The sequence below is a fragment of the Melospiza georgiana genome, chromosome 16, assembly GCF_028018845.1.
Source record: "Melospiza georgiana isolate bMelGeo1 chromosome 16, bMelGeo1.pri, whole genome shotgun sequence".
NCBI classification, from domain to species: domain Eukaryota; kingdom Metazoa; phylum Chordata; class Aves; order Passeriformes; family Passerellidae; genus Melospiza; species Melospiza georgiana.
Genome location: NC_080445.1, coordinates 2633119 through 2654137, shown reverse-complemented (window position 1 = coordinate 2654137; position 21019 = coordinate 2633119). Strand labels below are relative to the sequence as shown.

The window sequence follows — 21019 nt, the reverse complement described above, 5'->3', positions numbered from 1 at the left end:
TGTTCCCTCTGAGGGTGGTGAGGCTCTGGAATAGGCTGCCCAGAGTGGCTGCACCCATTGCTGGAAGTGTCCAAGGCCAGGTAGGACATGACTTGGAGCAGTCTTGTTTAGCAGAAGGTGCCCTTGCCCATGGCAGGGGGTGGTACAAGATGAGCTTTAAGGTCCCTTCCAACCCAGCCAGTTCTATGATAAAAATAAAATAATAATGATTTTAAAAATATATATTAGAAAAACCCACTTTAAAAAAAAAAAAAAAAAAAAAAAGTCTTAGCAAAAGGTGATGCTTTGATAAGGTTCAGAGCAGCAGAAGCCTCACCTATAACACAGAGAGGGACCTCAGGGGACAGCCAGAACACACAGACTGGGGCAGAGCAGTGCCTTTCATCAGCAGCACTTGGGAAATGGATGGTGCTGAGCTTCTCATCTCCCCCGAGTGTGGCGTCACCCTTGGATATTAATTTAAACACCCTCAGAAGGCTTATGAAGGGATTGTGGCTGTCTGGAAGGGAGCAGCAGCTCAAACAGCCCCTGATGTCCCTGCCTGCAGGGAAACATCCTGCCCGGAGGCACAAGGACACTTGGAGGAGAGAAAGTGGGACAGTTTCCTGTGTTTATTCATCTGTGTGTGAGACAGCCAAGAAGTTTAACAGCCGAACACAAAGCCCAAATGTATCACCCCAAATAACAAAAAGATCATTTAATTGAAGCAGTTGATGGAAAACAACGGGGGGAATAGGAAGTGGCAACCTCTGGAGGACAGACAAATCGAATCTCCCGATCAGCATTTATTGCTGGCCGTACAACTATTAATAGAGTCAGGAACAGGTAAAAATAGCCTGCTTGAAACCTGCTCCTGGCTGGGAAAAAAAAAAAATCCATTTTCTCCTTTAAAGAGTTCTTTGGGCAGAGCATGCCAGGAGACAGATGTGCACTGGGATCCTGGGGGCTCGGTGGGGCAGCACCAGAGCCAGGGAGCCCCTGACAGCAAGGACGGGGTGTGAGGGGCCTGGGGTGGGTGGAGAGGAGCTGCTGGTGCTGGCAGCTCTCAGAGCAGAGGTTGTGGGCACTGTCTGTGCCCAGCTTCGTGTGGAGTCACGCAGAGCCCGAGCAGGGAGCATCACACAGCATCAGCTGAAACTCATCTCCTGTAGGAGCAAAGCCCATTTGCTGGGAGCCGCTGCCAGAGATTGATGATAAAGGATCCACCTCGCTGCAAGGCAAAGCCTTCCCACAGTTATGACTCTTTTACAAATCACCACCTATTTCTGACCCGACTGCAAATAGCCCAAGGCTTAAAGCAGAGGCAGGCAAAAGGGCATTTCCCCCACGGCTGCCAGAGTTCGTCCCTGCTATTTGTGGGATGCTTTGCTCCTTGGCTGGTTTTGGAGGATAGAATCTCTGATGCAGCAGCTCAGCACAGCCAGAGCCACAGGCAGGATGCTCTGCACGAACCCCAGCGACACCTTTAACAGAATCACCTCCAGCACAGATCAATCCTTGTTTTCTTGCTGCTTCCCTATTTTCACCCTCCTCGGTTTACCAGCCACCTGCCAACCAGCAAAACCCACACTGTGCCCGTGAGCGAGTGGCTGAGGGAAGGGAATTCCACGAAAGTCACACAAACATCCCAGCGACAGAACACGAGGCTCCCCAGGGCCTGCCTTGGACGAGCTGTGCAGCAGCAGCAGAACAGAGCTCAGAGCAGCAGCACCACGGCAGAAATGTGGGAAGCAAAATGTTCCAGGAAGCAGGAGCAGCACCACCGGGGTGCCCAGCACAGGCACAGGCGAGCGGGGGATACTCGGAAAAGGACAATTACATCAGAACATGAGTTGGGTTTCTGAGCTGGGAAGGATCATCCCCCCGGGGCTGGGCTGGCCTGGGTTCATGGCCGGGTCCAGAGCAGGGGAACAGGGCTGGGAGAGCCCAATATTGGTGTCCTTGTGCAGCTGTTTCAGGCACAGAGAGGGGCACATCCCACATCAGCTCCTTCACATCCCACCAATCATCCCCACTGCAGCAGCTCACAGCATTCCCAGCCTCTGGAGCAGCCACGCACATGGAGCCAAGCCCAGCTCTCCTGGCTCCCCAATTCCTGCTTTTCTCACATGGAGCCAAGCCCGGCTCTCCTGGCTCCCCAGTTCCTGCTTTTCTCACATGGAGCCAAGCCCGGCTCTCCTGGCTCCCCAATTCCTGCTTTTCTCACATGGAGCCAAGCCCAGCTCTCCTGGCTCCCCAATTCCTGCTTTTCTCACATGGAGCCAAGCCCAGCTCTCCTGGCTCCCCAATTCCTGCTTTTCCCCCCAGGATTGTCCTGGTTCCTGCTTTTCTCCCCCAGGCCTGTGCTTTGGACAATGCTCCTCTCCCTGGGGCTGCAGAGCAAGCTGCTGTCCAGCTCCTCTCCCTGCTCCCGAAGAACCAGCGTGGGCTCTGCATTCCCAGCAGCTGCTGCTGGACACCAGGGACTTGTGGGACCCCCAATCCTGCCCTGGCTGCTCTCCCGGGGTGGGAGAGGAGGGGATGGCCAGAGGAAGAGGGGAGCAGCTGGGGAGGGAAGGGAAGGGAGGCTTGAGCCACACAGTTCTTGCTTATCCCCCTGAGGAAAAGCATCTGATTAAATCAAGATGCAGAATCCAGGGTTGCTATTCATTCCCTATATTATTAGCTTGTCTCGTTTTATTAAATCTCTTTAAGGCTTTTCAGAAGAAGCACGTAATTCCCAAAATATAATTTTTCCCAGATGAGATATGATGCAGAAGCTGCTCCTTCTCTGGGGAATGGGGGGGGGGGGGGGGGCTTTATTTGTTTCCCTCCCCCCACCCCCTGCTTCCTCAGCAACACTTTTCATGTCTCTTGATTCCTTTTAGCACTTGGGATTTGATTAACAGAGAATCTGAAAGCCTGAGATGCCTCAAATCCCCAGTTCCTGGAGTTACCCAGGCAAGGAGTGCCAAGAGGTCTCTTGAGACACCATCCCAGTGCTCAGCTTGGTGCAGCTCTGAGCCAGGAGCACCTGGAAGCCCCCTGCTCCCAGTTCCCACCTCCTTTCATCCCATCCTCCTGCCCACAGGTCATGCAACATCCTGCCAGCATGAGCAAAGGTGTCTCCATGTCCTGGACGTGTCCCCAAACTCCTGCTCCCTTCCACAGAGCAGAGTTTCCTTCAGCTCCTCTGGGATCAGGGAGAAATGTCCCCTGTAAGCAGAGACAGGGATGAGCTGGGGTTGGGACATGGGGCACAGGGAGAGGGGGGCTCGGTGGCCCCAGGGGAGGCACTGCTGGATTTCAGGAAGGGTCCCGTGGGGATGGGGATGGTTGGCAGGGCTGGCAGGACCGAATGAGAGCCCAGGAGGAGGCAGGAGCGGGTGGGCAGCGCCAGGCAAGGTCTGACCGAGGCAAGGACAGCAGGGCTGAGGGTTCAGAGCTGGGGGTGTCAGGTCCCACAGCAGCTCCTGAGGGATGGAAGGGCTGTGCAGGGATGGAGAGTTGGGATTTGGGGAGCTAAACTGGACAAAGGCTGAGCTGTGGCCAAATCCAGGACCCTCGAGGCTCCCTTGAGGCAGAGCCTGGCCCTGACATCCTGCCAGGACTCTGAGCCCTCCTGCAGCCCTGGCTGGGAAAGGAGCTGTGCTCCATAAACAGCTCCTCCCGAGGAAAATGCACCATGGAAAAAGCAGCACATTCCTGCCATTCTTCTCCTTTGAAACGGGACCCGAGGAGGATGCGGCTCACCGGGCTGTCTGGGGCGGCTTTTGAGAGTGAAAATTAAAGCAAACAGCGCTGGTCACTTGTCCTGTGCCCCATGGCGGGAGCTCCGTGCGTAAGGGCCCTCGGAGGGAGGGTGGAAATGGGCTGGATGGAGCCTCCCCCAGCCTGTCCTGATGCCTGGGGCAGGCACGGTGCCCATGGGGCGCTGCTGATGCTCTCCAGCACTGGGGAAATTTCACATATTTCCCCAGACACCAGTGACACCTGTATCCCAGAGGCCTGAGCATGCAGCTGCCAGCTCCAACCCATCCCAAGCAGCTCATCCTGGGATGCCCATCCTGACCATGGCATTTCTTTGGGCCCAGCACTGGGGTTTCCCACATGGGAACAGTTTCCCACTAGGGCTTTTTCCCAAATTGCTTTGTGAGCAATTAAAACCCAAATTGTTTTCCCTACACAGCAGGGACAGAACAGACGGGTTTACTCCCAAAAGAATAAATGATGCGAAGATAAATTCTGTCACGTCCCCTTTATTGGGGATCCCTTAATCCACTTTCTCTGGACTAAGGAATCCCCAATAAAGCAGTGCCCGAACTGGCCCCAAAGCTGAAAGCTCATCTTTGCTTTTACATCAAATCCCAACCAAGGTGCACACTCAGCAGGCAGGAGCGGGGTGGGAATGGAGAATTCCCGGTGCTGCCAACGCCACACGTGCCGCCCTGATTGCACCGCGTGTTTATCTGTGTTTGTTTGCCACTGTGTTTGTCCTGTGTGTAAGGGCTGATGGCTGTCCCTGCCCTGGGCAGGGCAGAGCAGCTTCCCCGGGCAGAGCAAACACGGGGGTACAGGCGGTCACAGTGGAGAGAATGGCCTTTGGGAATGTGGGAATATGTGCCTGTGAGCCTTCGGGAATGTGGGAATGTGTCCCTGTGAGCCTTTGGGAATGTGGGAATGTGCCCCTGCTCCCTGTGAGCTTTGGGAATGTGGGAATGTGTCCCTGCTCCTTGTGAGCCTTTGGGAATGTGGGAATGTGTCCCTGCTCCTTGTGAGCCTTTGGGAATGTGGGAATGTGTCCCTGCTCCTTGTGAGCCTTCGGGAATGTGGGAATGTGTCCCTGCTCCCTGTGAGCCTTCGGGAATGTGGGAATGTGTCCCTGCTCCTGGATGTCACCACCACCAGGGAAGGCACTGCAGGATGCAGCCTCCACCTCCCAGATTGCTCCTGCAGGAAGCATTCTGTGAGTGTGGGGCTGGCCCCACATCCCCGTTGCTGGGGAGTTCATTGCAGAGATGATCCTCCCATCCCAAGGAATTGCCAGGTGCAGTTCCATGGAAGGGAGATGTGTGTGAGGAGCCACTGGAACATCCATGCAGAGAAAACCTCCACGAGGGTGGGCACAGAGGCTGTGTGGTGAGGCAGCTCAGAGCAGTGACCCGGCTGACCCAGCTGTCCCTGCCAGCTAGGAGTTGAGATTTAACTCGTTTCTCCTTTCCTGGTGTGTTTGCTCTGGAGAAATATCCCAAACTTCAAAGCAAGTGTTATCTGTGGCGTCAGCACACAGCATCACGTGAAGCAATCCCCAAGGCTGCAAACAACCTCCCTGCCAAGCCCCAGAGGGCCCAGAGAGCCCCATCCTCGGTTTTGAAGGCATGAAAATGGCCCCATGACCCCATTTCCAGAGACCCCATTTGGTCCCTGAGGTCCCTGCAGAGCTGGGGCTGCATCCAGCTGCTCCTGGGGGTCCCACAGGGCAGGTCTGTCCTCTGGGAGCAGCAGGACTCACCTTCTGACCCTGGCCACACATCCACCCCTGCATCCATGCAGGATGTGTCCCAGCTGCCGCCAGGATGAGGGGACAGAGCTGTGACACCACTTTGTGCTCAGCCTGAAGGTTTCACCCCCTCCCTGTGCAATCTCCAATTCTTGGAAATATTGGGCAATTGGAGAGGAATCACTTTTTTTTTTTTTTTTACTTATAACCAAGGAGAGTCCCGTAATTCCTTGTTGTTAAATACCATAAAACAACATAAATAATAATGGTGTCTCTGTGCTTCCCTCCCTGCAGCACAGCAACACCTGGGGCTGGCCCTGGCCAAGGCCACCCCCTGCCCCGGGGAGAAAGGTGGGCTCAGACCCCATGAGATGGGGCTGGAACATCAACTCCCAGCTTCTCACCTTCAGGGAACAGAGCTGGTGCCTCTAAAACATCAAACTCAACTTTATGGCAGCCAGAACCAGCTGTGTGAAGGCAGAGATGTTTGATCTGTGCTGGCTGCTGTGGGAAGAGCTGCTCGAACCAGGGATGTGTCTGGCACAAATCCTCAAAAACCCTCTTGTGTTGGAAATCAGATGAAGGGGGAAGGAGCCTGTGCAGCCGCCCCAGCAGCAAATCCTGTGCTCATTGGGGTGATGTGGGCACGGCATGGGAGCAGCTCCACCACTGGGGCCCATGGTGACAGACACGCCATCTAGGAGGCTGGTATTGGCTGGGGAGGGGAATGGAACCACTGGGGTCCCTTCTGGCCTTGCAGGAGGGACTGGGAAAGGCACACATGGTCCCCAGACTGGGAATGAGACAGCACAAATGCAGCCCTCGCTGTGTTCTCATTAGGAGTAATTCTTCCCGTATGAGCACGTGCTTCTTCAGCAAATACTGATTTCACTTATCAACAAATCCAAGTTTATTGACATCAGAGACTTTGAGCCAGGACTGGCAACTCTGACATAAATTGTCTGAATAATGCAATGTATCCTCTCCTCAATGGTTGCTATGGGTACTGGGCCGGTTTAGCCTCCCTCTATAAACATTAGCTGTGAAGGGAATGTGGAAACTTATCTAAAAATAAAATACTATGCCCAAATCTTTGAGAGGAAGGTGGTTGAGATGGCAATAAAAAAAATAAATCTCTGTGTAATGGTTCTGAAGTGATGAAACGCAAACACAGCATTTGTGAGAGCCCTTCCGCAGGAAATGGAGGCCGCACTGAAAAGAGAGCAACACTTTAATTCTGCTGAGCAATGCCTGCAGGGTGGGTGAATTACAACGTGGAAAAGCAGAGGGAAATGGAACCGTTTAGTGGAGGTGACACTGAGAGGAGGGAGCACCCTCTGAGGAGGGGACAGTGGTGCTGAGATGTGGTGCCACATTCCAGTGCCCCACAGGAGCCAGCAGCAGCTCAGCTCCCTTCTCCAGCACCTGCTCCTTTGGTGTTTACAGCTTATTTCTCAAACTGTTCTGGGAATCTGTGAAAACAGAGCCTGGGGCTGGAGCATCACCTCTGGAAGCTTTCTGGTCAAGGCAGGATTCAGCACTGGACAGTTTTGGGGCAGGCGGGTGGCAGGAGCAGAGGAGCACGTCCAAACCTGGCTGCTGCACGGTGTGGAAGGCAGAAACAAACTTTTCCTTCTCTTCCCTCCCTCCCACTGCCCCTGCAAGACCATAGAGAACAGCTGGAAGGCACTGGGTGGTGGGAAAGGCAGCAGGACCCAGGGAAAAGGAGGGGCTGGGGCATCAACCTGGCCTGGTGGGATAGCTGTGAAGTGCAGACAGAGATTGACTCTTCCCCTGGGTCCTCCCCATGCTGGGGCTTCCCCACAGGACAGCTGCCATCCCTCCATGTCCCCGGGCTGTGCTTTAGGTCATACATTCACATTCCTGTGCTTTTCAGTCACTTTTCTCAGAGCCTTTGCAATAGTGTGGAGACCCTGCACGGGTGGGAAACCGCAGCTCCGGATGGGGAGGCTCCTTTCCCAAAAAAGAAGGGGTTGGTTTTTGGGTTTGCAGCAGGTTTTGCTGTTGTTGAGCTCACAGCAGTTCCTTCCTCATCTGCGTTTGAATCCTCAGGGGCTCCTGATCTCTCTCCATTGCTGGACCTGAGCTCTGTCTGCTTCTCGAGGCTCTGAGGCTGCACCTTCAGATGATCTTCAGGACCAGCTGCTGCTTCCATTTGCTCACAGCTCACTCAGGAAAGGCCCCTGGTGCTTCCACCATTGCTCTGCTTTCCCTCCAGTCCAACGGGAATTGCTTTTCGCCTGCAGATCTCCAGTAATTGATGTGGGAGAGGAGGTGGGGAGGTCCCACCCTGTGGAACTGCCAGGAGAGCATCAGGAGCTGCAGAGACCTGGACAGAGCCCTGGGACAGGGACCTGCATCTCCCATGGCTGTGGCAAGGAGCTGCCACCACACTCAGGCTGTTCCTCTGGTCACTTCCAGTGCTGCAGGGAGCTCAGCTGGCTCATTAAGGGTTGCTGGGTTAATTAGTAGGATACATCTCAGTAGGAAAATGGGCAAATTGGACAGTGTGGGGACCAGACAGGAACAAGTACCCCAGAGAGTGCCCTGCAAAAGACAAAGAGACAAGAGTCCATTGGGGACCTCAGTGGTGCCACAGCAGCTCTGTCACAGCCACAGAGCTGTCAGAACCTCAGCAGTGCCCTGGGATTGTCCCAGCTCCCCAAAAACCAGCAGGGAAATGCACTGAGGGCTCCAAGGTGGCAATGAACCCCCAGGAAAGGAGCCTGGACAGGAGTTTGTGCTGTTGGAGAAGCCTTTGGCCCCCCAGACAAGCCTGGGCTGAGGTTTTGGGGTGAGCCCACTGGCAGAAATGGCTCAGGCAAGGAGCATCTGGAGCAGGGAGCTCTGATTTCCCTGAGGGATGAGCAGGCACTCATGCCCTCTCACACCATCCCTGCCACTCTCTGCAGCACCTGCCACGGCCAATAGTTGTATTTTTCTGCCTGATTCAGATGGAGCCTGGAGCCTCAAAGCTTCCCAGCAATTTTCCCTCGCGCTGATTCTCAAGTGTATAATCAAAACAATTTGGGGGCTGCTGGTCGGGCGCCAAGGGGCGGACACGACTGCGGCTGTGAAAACCTCTCTGCCTGGCATTCTGCACAGCCCCGGGGCTCAGGTGCTTTGGGAAGGGCTCTGGAGGAGCCAGGGAAGGCAGGGCTGGGCTGGGGGGTTCAGCAAAGCAGCCCCTGAAATGCTCCCATCAGCAAACATACCTGGGGCTACTTGCTCTTCACTCCCTTCTGCTTCCTCCGATAGATCTCCTCTGTGAAAGGCCTGGAGTTGGCAGGATGGGAATGTGGGGAGAGAGGGGGGCAAAAGAAGGGAGGAAGAATTAAAATCCAGGCTGCTGAGTGCTCACCTTTGGGCCTACAGAATTTCTCCTGCACGGGCTGGCACAGCCTGGCTGTTCCTGCGCCGTGGCCATCCTGGTTTCACCTCTCTGGATGGTGGAGCAGCTACAGGAACCATCCCCGTGCCAGGCAGGACAAGCTCAGCACACACCCAGAGTGCCCCTCGTGCAGGCCATGGCTCTGTGCATCTCCTCCTCCCTTGCAAACACAAAAGAGCTTTCCCTGCTGAAGTACAGCTGCTGCTTCTGGGAGTTATTTTGTGCTGCTCCATCCTGTGCTGCTGGCTGGGCTATTGTAGTGCAAAGCAGCAGAGAAGCCCATCCAAGGAACTACAAAATGCAAGGGCTTCTTGTAGGGGGCTCTTGTGAAGACACAATGAGTCCTCTCACTGCCTTCCTTATTGTTCTTCTATAGACAGAATCTGGCACCCAAAAGGAAAAAAAAAAGCCTCATTTTGATAAAAATGAAAAAAAACCACACAAATGTTCCTAGAACTCAGCAAATAGCTTCGGAGTGGAATGTGCCCATTATCAAAACAATTGAAAAAAATTCCTCTGTTTTCCTTTTTCCTCGCTGAATTAGTTGGAAAAAAAACCATTTCTACTTGTGCAGTTCTCTGAAAACTCGAGAGTTAAAGCTGGTAGAAATAATTAGGAGCTCTCCAGTTGTGCACAGCTACTCACCCCTCGTACAGCACAGCAATTGTGTAGGAAATTGCCACTACAGCTGTCAGCAAAAGGCCAGCTGGGCTGGCGTGCCTGTTTTGAAAGAGAAGGAAAAGATCAGGTAAGTACAGGGGCTTATGCAAGACCTGGTTGAGAAAGTGAAATGAGACACTGGGCTGCAGAGAGCTCTCACTTGCTCATTAAACAGAAGCAAACAAAAGGGTTGGGGTTTTTTTTTTGTGCTTTATGTTAACTGTTTTAGACAGATGTTACTTGGCAAAGGCTCTTCCCCAGCCTCCTCCAGCGACTTCTTTTAAGTCTGATCCCTGCACGTCTCTGCTGTGAGAGCTCCTGCTTTGATGCTAAATCCTGAGATTATGGGGCTGTTTAGGGGCTGAGCAGCTGCTGACACACAGCTGCAGCTCCTGTGCTCTGAGGGACACGGCTGGTGTCCCAAAAAGCTGAGCCACCCGGGGTACAGGGGACACCAGGCAGCCAGAGCAGTGAGGGGCACCACACACACGGGAAGGGATGGGATGGGATGGGATGGGAAGGGATGGGAAGGGGATGGGATGGGAAGGGATGGGATGGAAAGGGATGGGATGGGATGGGATGGGATGGGATGGGATGGGATGGGATGGGATGGGATGGGATGGGATGGGATGGGATGGGAAGGGATGGGATGGGAAGGTCCATTCCTGCACTGGGGCTGGGTGCTGCGGGCTTGGTTCACTTTTGAACCCATTTCAAGGTGCTTCAGGAACGTGTCCTCCAGCCAGATGCCACCAGGCACAGATGTCACAGGGCACTGATGCCACCTCTGCTCCTCACTGTGTGGTTATGGGGAGAGATGAACAAGAACTGAGCACACAATGGAGAGGGCTGCTCCTTTTAGCAGAGGCTTGGGGACCAAAAATCCTCACCACCTCCTGCTCTGAAGAGAGATGTCACAGAATCCTAATCATGGAATGGCTTTGACTAGAAAGGATCTCAAACCTCCTCTCATCCCACCCCTGCCATGGGCAGGAACACTTTCCACAATCCCAGCCTGATCCAAACCCTGTCCGGCCTGGCCTTGCACATTTCCCCACCAAGCACCAGCTAAATATTTGCTGACAGCCAGCTCTCACCCCTCTCAGAGCTGCCACCAGCAGCTAAATGCAATCACCAGTGTCCTAATTAAGGGGGACAATTAAGATAACCTTTAAAGTTTCTTCCAACCCAAACCACTCTGTGATTTTATGAGGATAAACATCCCACAAGCCTGGTGCAAGGTGACTTGTGCTGCTGGGAAAACACAACTGCAGAGAGAGACTGAACTACCTAAACCTCACACTGGAGCCACTTTCAGGTGCCACCCAGCCTGCAGAGACACCCACAAATCTCCACTTTTGCACCATTTTCATTCTGCAATAACTTTTCCCCTCATTAGGAAGCTTCGGGCAACTTCCTTCCCTCCCAAGCCCCTGCTATTACATGCTTAGTCATGTCTCCTTCTTGATTCCTATCAGAGAGAACAAATTTACATGATTGTTTGTTGACAGCAAGACCTCTAATTGCATCATTTGGCTGCAGCTCCAGCTCTGATTTGCACAGCCTGTTGCTGTGAGTTAGAACACTCCCCTACCAGAGGCACACAAAGCTGTCCCCACGGTGAATGCTCCATTTGTCTGCCAGGAGAAAGGAGGCTGCTCAGCACAGGTGATGAGCAGCATTTGGGTGAACTGTTCCTGTCCTCTTACGAGCCTGACCTACATATTGGGCCACATCTGATTGCAGCAGCAGTGATGAATCAGCCAGGAAGGGTTTGCTGTCCTGCCAGGACTTTGTTTTGGGTGGGAAGTCTGTCTGTCTGTCCCCAGCCTTGCTGCAGATCCCCATGGCTGGGGGTTGTCACCTCCACTGGATGCTTTTAAGGCTGGGCTGGAGTGAGGGGACAGGCTGATGTGTTTTCATCCCTTCTGGATGGGGTGGATCAATCCTTTGGGTTCTGAAGCCATAAGGAGTGTGATGATCCCCAAGACAGGACAGATGTGCTCTGTGTTTCAGGTCTGGCCAGAATCAGAAAGCTGCAGCATTCCTCCAGCACCCTCCTGCTGCCACCAGGATGGGACATCAGCTCTGGCCTCTGAGGGAGACACCTGACATCCTCTGAAAGCCCTGGGACCTCAGGAGAAAGCATGGATCCCCAAAAATCAGCCAATGGAGGGAGTGCAGAGAAGGGAGCAGAGCTGGGGATGGGTCTGGAGCAGCTGAGGGAGATGGGGGAGCTCAGCCTGGAGAAAAGGAGGCTCAGGGGGAACCTTCTCACTCTCTCCAGCCCCCTGGCAGAAGGGTGAAGCCAGGGATACAACAAACAGGAAAAGAGGAAATGGCCTCAAGGTGCCCCACAGGAGGTTTAGGTTGGATAATGGGAAAATTTCTCCCCTGGGAGTGCTGTCAAGGCCTGGCACAGCTACCCAGGGCAGTGGTGGAGCCACCATCTCTGGAGGCATCTAAAAGCCATGCAAATAATGTGGCATTTGGGGACACGTTTTAGTGCTGATCACGGCAGTGCTGGGTTAATGCTTGGGCTCGATGATCTTATCACTCCTTTCCAACCCAAACGATTCTGTGGCTGTCTGAACTGAGGTCCCAGGGAGGAGAAACAGCCAAAACCCACGGCGAGCAGGGCTGTGCTGAGCTCCCCCCAGGCAGGTGGGTGGGGTGCTGGTGCCACTCTGCACAGCTCCAGCAATTTGTTCACAGCAATTATTTGTCACGCCTCGCTGGCCTTAATGGTGGCAGCTTTTAACGAGAAAAAGGAGGCAATCACTGCTGTCCTGAGCTGCCTGCAGCTGCTCCTGCCCAGAACTGGGCTGGGAGAGCTCAAGGAGAGGCGTGAGGAAGGGATTCTGAGAGAGAAACAGCTCAGGAGGTTGCGGTGGATTCTGCGAAGGTTTTAGGAAGCAGTTTGATGCTGATTTTAAAACAAATAAAGATCTCATTGTAATTCCTCCTCCTGGTCAAATCCCTACTTCTGTGCTGCTGTGGGGGGATTCATCCTGCCCCAGCTCTGCCCCGCTCCCCACAGCAATATAAACATTTCCCACAGCATTATAAACATTTCCAGGGTGCTGCTGCAGACCCTGTGGCCAACAGCACTGCCTCCCTTTGGCATTTAAACCCTGCACCATTCCCCAGGATTTAAACCCCATCCAGTGCCAGGAAGGGAAGCAGGCTCATGCAGCCAGCCCTGACAGCACCTGGGGGGATTTCAGGAGCAGAACTAACAGCAACAAGGCTCAGTGGAGACAGGAGAGAAACCATCAGCTTTACTTATTACCAGGGGCTGCACACATGGCTGGAAAAGTGACCAGAACGTGGCAAAGCACTTCATTTTCCCCACCCAAGCAGAGGAGAGGTGGTCACAGTGCAAAACACCAAGTGATAACAGCCTGCAACACTCCATGGGCTCCTGAAGTAACACAGCCAGGGTTTTGGTTTGTTTTTTTTTTTTTTTTTTTTTTTTTTTTTTTGTTTTTTTTTTTCTCCTGGGCAAATAAATAAAATGTGATATTAAATGAGAACCACATCAAACTTGTTAGACTGAATAGAGTCTATTGCTCATTTGCTGCTAAATTACAGCCTATTCATTTCCTCCTAAGCAGGCTATTAAGCTGTGCTGGAGCACACAAGGAGTGTTTCGGAAGTGTTTTCACCGTGGGCTGGGGGAAAAGGGTGGCTTGGCTTGTTTTGCCTTTTTCAGAGTAATTGCAGGGTCACACTGCTCCCCAGCAGCAGTGCCCTGCCCCTGCTGAGTGACACCCTGCATGAATTTGGCCCTGGGTGTTGATTTTTCCACGTGCAGAGCCTGCCAAGCACCGTGTTCACTGCAGAGCATTTGCTGATCCCCCTCTCCCCCAGCACTTGGCCGCTGTTTATTTTTCTCCAACAAACGCTGCGAGTGTTTCGAGGCAGCACAAGATTTTCCACGCACCAAAATAGCCAGGGAGGCAGAAGTCAGGGCAGACTGCACCTTCCCTGCCATCCCAGAGTGTCTTTCTGGCCCCAAATGCACCCTGGCACCCCATGCCCTGCCAAGAGTGACCCTACAAGCAGAGGTGTGTGCAGGGGCTGGTACTCACATCAGGGACCAGCCCAGGTAGATGGCTGTGCTGCCCCAGTACATGGGGTTGTCCAGGATGCTGAAGGGGAAGCTGGTCACTTTTTCCTCCATCAGGATGCCAAAGTAATCACCTGAGAGCAAGCAGAGAGAGGTTCTGGTTAGGCTCCACGAAATTGGGATTCATGGGAGGTTTTGGCACATTGATACCCTCCCTGTGCCACAGGGCATCCCTGGCAGGAATTCACAGCAAAAGGTTTCAGCACTGACTTCCAGGCTGAGGAAACAGCAACAAAAACCTGTTTTGTTGCTTACTCTGTTTGTTGTTTACTCTGTGCCTATCAGCTTTTCCAGGAATGGCTCTTTGCCCACAAAAGGCTCCTGCATTGCAATGAGGTTGTGGCAGCCACGTCCCTCATCAGGACACATCTCTGGAGGTCCCAACTGGTTAATTCTGGATTTCTCATTTGTAAAATTGCCTGTCAAATGCCACTCCACGAGGAAGCAAGTGCATGGGATCGAATCCATTTGATGTGAAAATAAACCCAGTGCTGTGAAATGGTGTTTGGAGCTGTTTTCATCATGACCAGCACAACCAAATGCCCTCATCCATAATGTCACTCTTATCTCATAGTTCAGAGAATTTCTCAGAATTTCAGAAAATAGCACCTCTGCCTACAAAACACTCAGTTATTGGCACAATGATGATGATGATAATGGGTGATTGTCATCTGTAATGAGGAAAGCTTTCAGAACTGTCAGCATCCAACCAGCTCCCCATCTACCTTGGAGTAATCCTTCCACCCTCCTGAAAGGAGCTTGGGAAAGAAATGACAGGGAGATGTGCAGCTTGTGAGCAACATTTCAGAGGGGCAAAGGGCCAGGATGCAGATCTCTGCTTCTGTTGGTCTTACAAGTGAGACCACAAAGCACCACACCTACATGACTTTTAAATCCCTCCACTGCCCTGGGCACCCTGTGACAATCCCTTTGGTGAAGAATTTTTTCCTGACATCAAATGTCAACATCCCCTGGTCCAATTTGAGGTCATTTCCTCTGTCCCTGTCCCTGGGAGCAGAGCCTGGCCCCTCTCTGGCTCTCCCCTCCTGTCAGGGAGTTGTGAAAAGCCAAAAGTTCCCCCTGAACCTCATTTTCTCCAAGCTGAGCCCCTCCCAGCTCCTTCAGCTCCTCCTGGTGCTGCAGCCCCTTGCCCAGCTGTGTTCCATCCCTGCTCCATGTCCACAAGCAGTGGTCCATGAGGAGCAGCCTGTCCCTGAGCCACCAGCCCAGGCTGAGCTCCCAGTCCTGCTGCCAGCCCTTCCCTGACCTTGGGCAAGGCTCCTCTGGCCCTCCAGGTGCTATTGTGCACTGATCATAACACCAGTCTTTCTCAGAGCACAGAGGGAGGTGAGGATTAATGTATGGTGAGAAAGTGCTCACAAATCCAGATGAAAGGCATTACAGGAGTGCAAACTATTCAAGGTTATTATTATTACCTGGATCGTGGTGTAATTTCTTTGACCTCACATGGTGCTAAAACATTTATTTCTGAGGATAAACAGCCCCTGCCCAATTACACAATGCTTTTGGGTTTTAACTGCAGGCCACTAAGTGAGATAATTGCCTTGTATTCATACTATATGTTCTCACAGTTACTTGGCAATACATCTCCGAGATTGTTCTGGTAGAAAGAACACATCACTCCCTGCCACAGCCCGATTCTGTGCTTTCTTATGTGTCAAAACGCTCCATTCTCCCCTGCCCACCCTCGCCCTTGAGCTGAACACCTCATTCCCCACATGGCCCTGGCACTGGGGGGGTTCCCACAGAGCCCTGGCTCCGTGGGGCTGGCAGGGGATTATCAGTGCCCAGCACTGGTGGGGCTGTGCAAGCCTCCAGGCAGGCTCCCCACGAGCAGCAGCACACAGGCAGCTCCCCAGGAGCCTTCCCAGTGTAATCTCTGCCTCTAGACCTGCACAGGTCAATGAACATGACCACCAGAGAGGTGGTTTCCATGTGTTTATGTTCAGAGAGGTGCTCAGGGACTGGACTGTGTGTGGTGCTGCACAGCATCACCCTGGGCATCTCCTGGGCCTCCACTGAGCCCTCAAATCAGGAATCAGCTCCTTGCCAAGCTGAGGCACTTTGGCACTTAAAAGGAGCTGTTTTTTTTTCCTGGTGGTTTGTGCAGCCATCTCACAGCTCAGGGTGGGATCACAGCAGCAGAAAGCCACTCTGCAAGGTCCCTCAGAATGCCTGGAGCCTGGGCTGGAGCACCACCTCTGCCTCACCCCAGAGAGCTGTCAGCTTCTCCAGGCCCAGCAACACTCTGGCAAAGCCAGATTGACTTGAAATCTTGGAAGGAATGTCACTGGGGTATGAGGGCATGAGCAGATGGGCTCAGACAGGCAAAGCAGCCTTGAGATAAGCCCTCAGCGCTGTGGGTTTTGGGAAACAGGGCAAAAAAAGAGGGTGCTGAAGTGATGCTGAAGTGGTGCTGAAGTGATGCCTGAATCCCAGTGAGGGCACAGCATGGGGACAGGGCACCAGGGGTGGCTCTGCCAGGGACAGGGGCCACATCCAGCTGCTGCCAACAGCACCTGGAGCTGGTGCTGCTGTGCTGAGATGGGGTGGCACAGCCAGGCTGCTGGAGAAGGGTGACTCACACAGCTCCCACCGCACCACTGAGCCCACACGAGAGAGACAAAGTGTTCTGCAGCTGCTCCAAAGCCTAATGTGCTGTAAGGAAGGAATTCAACAGGAAGCCCTGTGCCCTGTCTGGTTCAGCTGTCACTGCTGTAGAAAAACCCACAAAGGGTCAAATCCAGCTGCAGCAATTTTTGAAGTGCCTGTTGTCAGAGGCTCTCTTAAAACTTCTCTTGAGCTCAGATGTCAGCAGTGAGAAGAAGGTGAATTCCTCTCCTTGCCAAAGCAGTGCAGCCCTTTGCTGTGTGGAGTCCTTGCTCCTCCTGCAGCACCAGGGCAGCACTGAAATCCTGCAAGGATGTTGGAAATACCAGTCCTGAGCAGGAGAATATCCCAGATGAGATCCTCAGAGACCTGCAGACCTGCTGTTTTCCTCTTTGCCAGGCAACAAACCACACTGAGGGCCATTCTCCATTACGAGTTTGCTGACTTGGACTCATGGGGCTTGTGTGGAGTGGAGAAGCTGTTCCCAATCCAAGGATGGATCCTCTGTGGGGCTCCAGCTGGGGCATGGCTCAGTCCTGCAGAGGTCCTGAGCCAGCCTGGCTGCACTGGCATGTGTGGCATGTGTGGCATGTCCCCAGCCTGACTCAGCTCTGCCCTGGTGCCCGTCATGCCCTGCTAGCAGAGAGAGCTGCTCCTTGCTGTGTGAGCCCAGGGCAGGGAGGATGGAGCAGAAATGCCTTATATGGACCCCAAGCTCCCACCTCTGCCCTGCCCCAGGGGATACAGATCTGAGGGCCAGGGCCCTCTCACCTCTTACGCCGAGCCTGACTCACTTGTTTGCTTTTTCCCAGCGGTTCAAGGCCAGTGGATGCTCCTGGTGGGATGAATCAGGCTTTACGTAAACAACCCCAGATCTGGCTGAACTTCAGGAGCATTCAAGCAGCTCTTGCTGACGGGCACTCCTGTGCCTGGCCCTTCTGGACATGTCTCCACAGGCACAGCATCACTTCAGGGGCTGCTGGGGGCTTTGGAGGATGCTGAGGGACAGGGGTGGGACAGGCTGCACACCGAGGGTGAGGGCAGATGTTTAGGAGTGCTGAGCTCTATTTCTGGCAGCAGGATTTTGGCCAACTCAACACATTTCTTTGCAACTCCACTTGAAACCAGGAAGGCTTATTACATCCCTCTCTTCTTCCTAGCGACGCCACAGGAGCTAATTGAATTTGGTTTGTAAAGCACTTGCAAAAGCACAGCCTAAATGAGGTGTCAAAGCTGGGGCTGTGATTATTTCAGCCAGCAGGAGCTGCCCCTTTCCTTGGATATTTATTGTTCCTGTCTCTACTTTATTTTTATGAATTCCACACATACTGGCATGTTTTCAAAGTCAACAATGCTAACAGAATTACGCTCTAAATGTGAAAGCAGGCACAGTGGAAAATGCCTTCTGCCATAAAGCGGGAGATAAAAGGATCTGTCAACGAACATCAGGTTTATTGCAGAGGGGAGAGCAAACAACATCCTGCTCCAGCACGTGTGATGAGCAGGTGGGTGCTTGGAGCTGCTGGACAGCTCACACACGCTGTGCCAGTGCCACTTGTGAGGTCTGGAATTTGGGGTCCCTTTCTGGAGGGTGTTTGGGCTGGCAGATGAGCAGCTGTGCTCCAAACCTGCAGGTGTGATGCTGGAGGTGATGGGATTTGCTGTACAAAACCACTGTGCCATCCCCTCTGTGCTAACAGCAGGGTTGGGCCCTGCTTTGGTATCATAATGACAAATCTAACAAGGACAAGGAAAGTCCTGCAGGACTCTGCCCTAGCAGGAGATCCCTGCAAGGATTAAATGCACTTTCTGGTAAAGCTGCTGGATTTTCAGTGCTTACCTAGGAAGGTCCCAGTGAATCCCAGTGCTAAGAAGCTGGAGGTGACAAACAAGGTCCCTACAGCCGAGATGGCCAAGCCTGAGTAGTAGGTCCAGTGGCAGTCCCAGCCCTCCAGCTTCGGCTGGCTCTTCATGGCTTCTGTGAAGCTGTTGGGGACACAACAAGGGCTGTTAAAAGCAGCAATTCATAATTAACATCACTCATGTCTCCCTGGGAGATGTGCAGCTTTGGGAAGCTGCTGAGGAGGTCCCCTTTTCAGATCCCTTTTTCGTACTCAGCCTCCCAATGGGAGAAGCAATCAGCTGAAGACTGTGAGGAGCCAGGGCTTGACCTGGGGCAGCTATTTCTACTCACAACCCTTTGCTCACACCTGGAAATACCACTCCCACTGACTTGTGATATCAAATGCTTTGCCTTATTCACCAAATCCCATTTTTCATCCTGACTGAGAGCTCTGGGACAGACGCCCTTGCAAATGCTGGAGGCTGCGATGCCTGGAAGGGCTGGGAACAATTGGCTGGGTTATCTCGTGCTCCCACCCCCGTTCCCCTCCATCAAAATATTTTGCAGCTTTCATGTGTGAGCCACGTGCCCAGGAGTGATTCACGGCTGGAGCTGACAGTCAGGGGGAGGATTGGAGCAGCAAAAGGAAAATACGAGAGACGAGGCGTCCTCGAGTGTGAGCACAGCTCCTCCCTCCCAGGCTGGGGCAGCCATTCCAGGTCTGGCCTTCCAAATACTCAATTTATGATTGGAATAATGGTGAGCCCTCCCTTCAGCCCCTGAGCTCTGCCCAGGGCAGGGCTTGGCAGGCTCAGCATGGCACACGGCTCCCACACGAAGGCACGGTGACAAAGGAGACAAGGCTGCGATTAAAAAACACCATTAATAACACGAGAGGAGGTAACAGACCCACAGGGCTCTACACAGTGTTTCTCCACATGTTGTTGACACATGAGGTAGGAAACTTTGAGCCTTTTTTTAATGAGCACCCTGGAGGCTGAAATTCAAGTGGAATAACAGCTCTGCTGCGCCTCTGGCCACCACTGTCTGTCAGGGCCAGGAGTTATTCCTGCCCACAGTCCCAGGCTCCTCAGATGGAAAGGGCTTCCATAATGCTACCTGCAGGGCTTTTTTTCCCTGGTGTCCATCTTCCCTAAGCCCTGAAAACCTCTGGATTTTCCCTGTTGCCCAAATAAAAGCCAGAGGAGACAGTCCTGCCTGCGTGGCTGAAGGCCAGGCAGCTGGAACCACATCTTTCAAAGGACTGATGGCAAGTTCATGCACCAAGCAAGCCAAGGATAATACTTGACTCTGTGGTTTAGAAACCTGGATGATATCCTTTGTTCACTTTGAGCTTGCTCCCACTGGGCTTTCTATTGTTGAGGAGTTTTTAGGAGCCCAGAACAAGACATTCAATCATCAGTTTGGATTGGAGCAAGGAAACAAAACATGGAATAAATGTAATACACTCAGAAGCGAGCAAAACCACAGCATCTGGGTGATTTACACCCTGGAAATTACAGGGAAATTCCTTTTCCCAGGAGCCAAGCACAGACAGAGGAACAGCAGCGTGGCCCCAGGCAATGCAGGCACAGTCCCCAGGGCTGGCCCTCCTCCAGTGCCCAGCACAGCTCCCTGTGCTCACCAGGCTCACACTGCCTTGGCTCAAAATCATTTCTGATGGGAAGACAAAAATCTGGCTGCACAGGGAAGCAGCAGCAGCTGCAGAACCCTTTGCATCATCTCCATGGTGGTTATTTTTAAATGACACAAGTCTCCTCTACGAGGAAGCCAAAAAATCTGTGTCCCTGCCACCAGCACCGGCTGGGTTTGGGAGGAAAGCAATGCCCCTGAAGGGATGTGCCTTTCTGCCCGAGGAATCCTGGCCTGGCTGTGCACTCCAAACACACCCTGGCATCCCCGGGGATGCTCTGCAGCTCTTTCCTCACACAGAGGAGGATGTGCTTTTCACAGCATGAGGGTTTGGCTCCACATCTGGCCAGAACCCATCCAGAGGGCACCAGCACCAGGAAGGATTTCTGATGCTCAGGGAGGCAAACCTGGACAGCAATGCTGTGCTGGAACCCACCTGGATTCCAGGCACTGGCAAAGAGATGGCAAAGCAGAAAGGGGCACAGCAAGAGCAAAGCCCTCAGAGCCTGCTTCTTGCTCTGGATGAGCTGGATCCACACCCTGTCACATCCTTGGGGCTCTCTGTCCCATGCTGATGACCTGACTCGGTCTCGGAACATTGAACAAAGGTGGCTTCAAGAACACAAACTGGCTGGCTGGGAATCAGCACTGGAAGTTTTGCAACCAGCACATGGTTTGGTTTGTTTTGGCAAAGCTGTCTCTCCTGCTCCAGATGTTCCCATCCTTCCCCTCCATGGTCGGATAGGCCTGCATTAGTTATTCTCATCAGCATGTCTTGCTCAGTTCTCTGCTGTCTGGCTTACAGCTAGGGAGGGAGGTGTTTGCAGGGAGATAATGGACTGCCTTTCCCTCTAGGAATGGTTTATATCTTCCTAAACACACTCTGTATTTGCATTAAACATGATGCGCTCAGGAGTTTTCAGAATTGGTAAATAAACCTTTTAAGCATTTATGATGCTGGGCCGTGACAAGCAGCACGGAGCCATCAATTATTGCAGCATCCACCAGGGTGAGGGAGCCTCCCTGGCAGGGAAGGACAAGGTTTGGGGGCATTTCCCTTGCTAGGGAGCTGGTCTCCTGAAATATGACATATTTCAGTCTGTCATGAAACCAGTCCCTTCTTCATGTGCCTGTGAGTCACGTTGGTGACAACATTTATTTCAGGCTCAGGACAAGGCAGCAGCACAGCTCAGCATCCAAGGGACATCA

General features: G+C 53.0%; 1 protein-coding gene across 2 annotated transcripts in view; it reads right to left on the bottom strand.

Annotated features, from left to right (window-relative positions):
- Positions 1–6692: 6692 nt before the first annotated feature.
- Positions 6693–21019, bottom strand: part of PEMT (phosphatidylethanolamine N-methyltransferase) — a 41890-nt gene continuing 27563 nt past the window's right edge. For both annotated transcript variants that reach the window (XM_058035350.1, XM_058035349.1), the window contains exons 4-8: positions 18155–18300; positions 13646–13757; positions 9537–9611; positions 8716–8776; positions 6693–8047 (exon numbers count right to left, since the gene is read on the bottom strand). In XM_058035350.1, coding sequence (XP_057891333.1) covers positions 8722–8776; positions 9537–9611; positions 13646–13757; positions 18155–18300 — 388 coding nt within the window. In that variant the 3' untranslated portion in view covers positions 6693–8047; positions 8716–8721. The remainder of the gene's footprint in view (positions 8048–8715; positions 8777–9536; positions 9612–13645; positions 13758–18154; positions 18301–21019) is intronic.